Below are 5,270 nucleotides of genomic sequence, written 5' to 3'. Positions count from 1 at the left end.
TGGCGTTTCCACCACAGACGAGTTGATTCCGAGATGGATTCCCGTCAAGTTCGTTGAGGGGCGCGTCGCTCAAAAAGCGACCCCCAAAATATAATGCGTCACTTTTTGAGCGACTCTAAATGGGTATTTTGTAGTGTATGTGGTTTATTGGCTATTGTACAAAATAAAATTAACGTTGTCTATTTTGACAATTTTATGTTTCCAATTGGGTATTATACTCAAGCTTCCTATTATATATTTAATATCATTTAAATTGGAAATACCGTTAATACTTTTTTATTACGGATTAAATTAGATGACGTGGCGCTGTTTAATTGGAGCTTAATTTTAGAAACACGCTGAAAATTAATTTTATTCTTTGATGGTGTTTTTTTAAGAAAAATTACACGGACTAAGCCACTTAAAACGTGGAAATTGCAACCTAGTCAACGTTTCGACTAAGTTTCACATATATCCACAATTGATGACGTGGCTATAATTAGTCATTTAACCATTTACATGTTTATCCTTTGTTTAAAAGTCAGTTGAATATCACATGTAGCCAATGTTTGACCGCCGCTAAATATTGAAGCTTTAATACACGTTGTAGCCAACGTTTCACAATCAGATCTCTCTCTCTCTCTCTCTCTCTCTCTCTCTCTCTCTCTGTGACCACTACCACCATGACTACCCTCACTTCTCTCTCTTTTCACTCCGATCACCACCGACGCAGAGACCACCGGACCACCACTCGCTATTCTCTCCGTCCACCATCGGCGCAGATCACCAAACCACTGTGCTATCTCCTTTGAGCGAGGCCACATATCTGCACGACCACCCAGATCCGCCATAATCGCCTCATCTCCCTCGACTGTGAACCGGAGACCACGAGAGACCGCCGAAATCGCCTCCCTCGACCGCCTCATCTCCCTCCATCGTGCTCGCTCTCATGTATGTCATTGTGTTTGGTGCTGCTCAATCGTCGCACAAGGCGGAAGAGGTTGGAATTCACCGCGACGTGGTATGTGAAGGAGGTTTGTTGTGGGTAGGTGCTTCCAATGTATTTGGTTTATTTGTTGTATACACTTTATTACACGATATATGAATTTATTCCATCATATTTTTTTATGTTTTGTAGTTCAATTAGTTGCTCGATTTGATTTTCATTGACTCTCTCTTTCAATTGACACGAATATATCCCCTTAATTAGGGAATACTTATGTTTTTTAACGTATGAAAAATGTTTATAATAGGCATATTAAAAAGCATAATTATCACACTCTTAAAATTTGAAAAATGCATGATATATAAATAAAAAAATTAACGAAAATTTACTGACGAATCACAAGTAAAAACCTGAAAGCATACAAAACAAACACCTATTAACGATAATTAATGAATATATACTGATGATTTATAAGTAAAAATCTGAACTAAGCTAATTGTGTATAAGATTTTATATAAATTCATGAATTAATCAAACGTTTTCATTACACGTCGCATGTGATCGATTTTATTTACTTATTTTAATTAATATTTAATATGTTTCTTATATTACATGCAATAATGAATTGCCTTTTAAATATTAAAAATTTCAATCTCAAGCGTAACTAACAAAATTGACTTTCTAAATAAGCTGACCCAAACGTTGGCTAGTGTTTTGTTACACTGATTAAAACTACACAAATGTATATTCGATATTTTCTAGCCGTAAATTTCAGTAAATGGTTAAATTACAAAATTTACCAAATATTGGCTAAATCTTAAAAATCATGTTTAAAATTGGTTACGTTGCTATATTGTCCCTTTTTTTTTAACTTGAACGCTTTTAAAAAGGCGTCCTCAAAATTCATTTTCTCCTAATGTTTGTATGAGAAAAAATATCAATAAAACTAAAAATAATAGATTTTTATTTGAATTTCAAACAATAATAGACTTCAAATGAAATTAATCGAGTTAATTCTGATTTAATTTGAATTTAACAAACTTCACTATTTTTCCAAAAGATCATCATCTTACGAGATTATCATATGCATACGTACAAATTACAAGCTTACAACTGGTTATATGATACATTTCTAATAGACAGTCAATTGTGCAATTATATAAAAGATTTCTCAATTTGAAACTTTGGGGTTTAAGTTTTCGGTGAACATATATATATCGTTGTGATATTCTCATTAATATAATTGCTCGGTGAATGTAATTCTGAACAATTCACACACGTTTGGAAAGTGCAAACACAATTACAAAGTACAAACAAGAAAGTATTTATTACACATAAAGCTCTCTCTCCCCTCTCTCTCTGTATGAATTTAATCTTTCCTTTGCTCTCGAATCCAAAGCACAGTTTCAGAGCCAAAACCATAATTTCCCAACTCGCCCGAGTCAATAACCTAACTCGTCCTCTAATGTCCTCCGACGCCAATCCTCCGCCGGAAATGGAGGATTTCGTCCGCATCGAGAACGCCACGGCCGAGGATTTGACAGAAAGCATCGTCCGCATCGAGAACGCCACGTCCGAGGATTTGACAGAAAGCATCGTCCGCATCGAGAACGCCACGTCCGAGGATTTGACAGAAAGCATCGTCCGAATCGAGAACGCCACGGCCGAGGCTTCGACAGAGAGCATCGTCCCCGTCGACGAGCCGAGAGAAACCGATGCCTCCGCTGATGGCGCCGAGTCTGAACCAGAGCCGGAATCTGAGTTGGAGGCGGAGCCAAGGCCGAGATTTCTCCCGGAAGAGCTCTCGAGAAGCGTGGTGGTTCTCGAGTGCGAGTCGTCGGCGCTCGGCGGAACTTGCGATGTCCACATCATCGGAACCGCTCACGTCTCCTCGGTATTTTTTCATCCCAGTGTTTTGATTCCGATTGGTTCTTGAGGAAATTAGGATTTTTTGTGATTCCAAATTCAAGTCTTTATGGTTTCTTGTTTGTCTTATAGGAGTCTTGCAGAGAGGTTGAGGCTATTATCCAGTATTTGAAACCCGAGGTAATTTTTGTCAAGTCACTTTATTTATTTATTATAGACTCGCAGTGTTTGAAGTTTGTTTCTTGAAGATCTGTGATCGCAAATGAAAGTCTTTGTTTTTAATTTTAAATTTCAGGTTGTGTTCTTGGAGCTCTGTCCGAGTCGAACGTCCATTCTCTTACCTCAGAGTTTGAAGGTATGTGTTGATATTTATTTTATTTTATTTCATGCGAAACATATTATATATTTGTCCAGGGGTAAGATAATTGTCTGCAATTGCAAATGTAGCCCATTTTCTTTTTGGTTTGTAGATTGAATTAGGTTTGTTAACTTGATACTTGAATTTAGTGCTGTCCAAGGTTAGGAGGGTTGTGCTGTGATTGTTAATATGATTAAGTTTGTTGAAATGATACACATGTTTGATCATCGATTATCTCAAGTGTCATGTGTGATAGAAAAAAATTCTTTTCGAAACACGGTGTCATGTTCGTGGTCAAACTTTGGTTTTTCAGGTGCCAACAACACGAGAAATGATAGATATGTGGAAAAATAATCAAAACCTCTTTGGAATATTGTACTCGTGGTTTCTTGCCAAGGTATCGTACACCGTTTTTTATTTATTTATTTATTTACAACTGTGCTGGAACTAATAGATGTCTTCAATGATCATGATGATATTCACTTGATGCGAATTGAACCCAATTTGGCCTCGTGGAAGGTTGCTAGTCAATTGGAAGTTTTTCCTGGTTCCGAGTTCCGTGTGGGATATGAAGAAACGATCAAGTATGGTGGTCGAGTGATACTTGGTGACCGTCCGGTCCAGGTAAACATTTTGCCTCTTTCTTCAATTTGTTTTTTTTTTAATTTCTTATTGATACCTAGAATGAAATTTGCAATTACCGATACTTGGATTGATATTGTTATTCTCAGCGTCTCAAGGGACACCTTAAATTTACAAGTTGGACATTATTTCACGGTTTATTCGTATTTCTGTTTGGTATTTGAAATCATATTGGCATGTTGTGATAATAAGACAGTAATATGTGATCATTTAATGAAACAGATCACACTGCGAAGGACTTGGGCGAAGATGCCGCGATGGCATAAGATAAAGCTGATCTATTCTTTGTTTTTCCAAGCCGTCTTTTTGCCGAGTGCCGAAGAACTGAACAAAATGGTGAATTTAATCTTCCTCTCATACATCACGAAAAAAAAAAGTACAATATCGATCCTCTAAGTTTCTGAGCTTGTGGCTTTGCCTTTTTTCAGCTCAAGGAAATGGACGATGTTGACATGATAACTCTTGTGATTCAAGAAATGAGCAAACAATTCCCCACCCTTATGGAGACTCTTGTTCACGAGCGAGATCGGTTAGTATTCTTTTTCTGCTTTATTTTTTTTTAAATCAGAGAATAATTCCAGCTTAGAATGTCCTCTAATTGAATACTTTGGTTTTGCTTTTTCCTTTGTCTAATGAATCTGCTTTTCTTGTGCTTGTGATGATGCAAATATTAAAATAGTAAGATTATATTCAAAGTGAATTTTGTTACTCATTCTTATGTATATGTTAATTGGGTTTCTTCAGATACATGTCGGCGACTCTACATGGAGTAGCGAGCAAGAATAGATCGGTGGTCGCTGTGGTCGGGAAGGGACATCTGCAAGGAATTCAGAAGCATTGGAAACAGCCCATCGTGGTTGGTCCAACTTTAGATAAAATAGTTCCTGAAGCTAATTTAGTCCCTAAACTAATTTGAGGACCATTTTGCTCCAAAAATTAGTTTAGGGACCAAAATGTCAATAGCATAATGAACGGTTTTTAGAATCTGGGTCCTGATCGTTTTAAAATGCGGACTGTCCTGTGTATAATTTATTGCAGCTGATGGAACTTTTGGAAGTACCGAAGCCGGCTGATTCAAAAGTGAGGATGTTCAAAGCTCTCGGCGTTGCTGCCGTTGGTGTGGCCGTAATGTCGGGCATCTATTTGTTCCGCAAGAGATGAGCATAGAAGAGAGACTTTGGTCAAAGCTTAAGGGTTGACTATTGATTCCAAGCTTCCTCTTGCCTAACAACCCATGATCCTTGTGAACGAGAGAGTGTCTCAAAAATGAAGTTGCACCGTGAATGTAAAATTAGCACAGTAGAGACTGATTCCTCTTTGAGGAATTTATAATTTTTTTTATTATTATCTCAAATTCATTTGTTTGAAGCAAAGTAATAATCATTAAGTTTTATGTTTTGACTTGAGTATGTCGGGATGCTTGATATAAATAATTAGGTTATTGACCGCATAAATACTAAAGTTTTTCGATTCGATACA

At 37.0% G+C, this 5,270-nt stretch overlaps 1 protein-coding gene across 1 annotated transcript; it reads left to right on the top strand.

The window, feature by feature from the left end:
* Positions 1 to 2,207: 2,207 nt before the first annotated feature.
* LOC149407676 (uncharacterized) lies at positions 2,208 to 5,270 on the top strand. Its single transcript, XM_089614817.1, has 9 exons — positions 2,208 to 2,819; positions 2,924 to 2,971; positions 3,087 to 3,146; positions 3,463 to 3,546; positions 3,669 to 3,773; positions 4,014 to 4,127; positions 4,220 to 4,320; positions 4,536 to 4,647; positions 4,830 to 5,270. The coding sequence occupies exons 1-9, from the start codon at positions 2,289 to 2,291 to the stop codon at positions 4,950 to 4,952; spliced, it is 1,278 nt and encodes a 425-aa protein (XP_089470943.1). The 5' UTR covers positions 2,208 to 2,288; the 3' UTR covers positions 4,953 to 5,270.

This window comes from Urtica dioica, chromosome 1 (assembly GCF_054948205.1).
Source record: "Urtica dioica subsp. dioica isolate 48M chromosome 1, U.dioica_male_clone48M_v1_H2, whole genome shotgun sequence".
NCBI classification, from domain to species: Eukaryota; Viridiplantae; Streptophyta; class Magnoliopsida; order Rosales; family Urticaceae; genus Urtica; species Urtica dioica.
The sequence above is the reverse complement of the archived record's forward strand: the minus strand, read 5'-3'. Positions and strand labels throughout refer to the sequence as shown.

Excerpts from the sequence above, each read along its gene's own strand:
- LOC149407676 (XM_089614817.1), top strand. The coding sequence starts at position 2,289 with ATGAATTTAATCTTTCCTTTGCTCTCGAATCCAAAGCACAGTTTCAGA. Across the intron at positions 2,820-2,923 it reads GAACCGCTCACGTCTCCTCG|GAGTCTTGCAGAGAGGTTGA; the intron begins GTATTTTTTCAT and ends TTTGTCTTATAG. Across the intron at positions 4,321-4,535 it reads CTTGTTCACGAGCGAGATCG|ATACATGTCGGCGACTCTAC; the intron begins GTTAGTATTCTT and ends GGGTTTCTTCAG.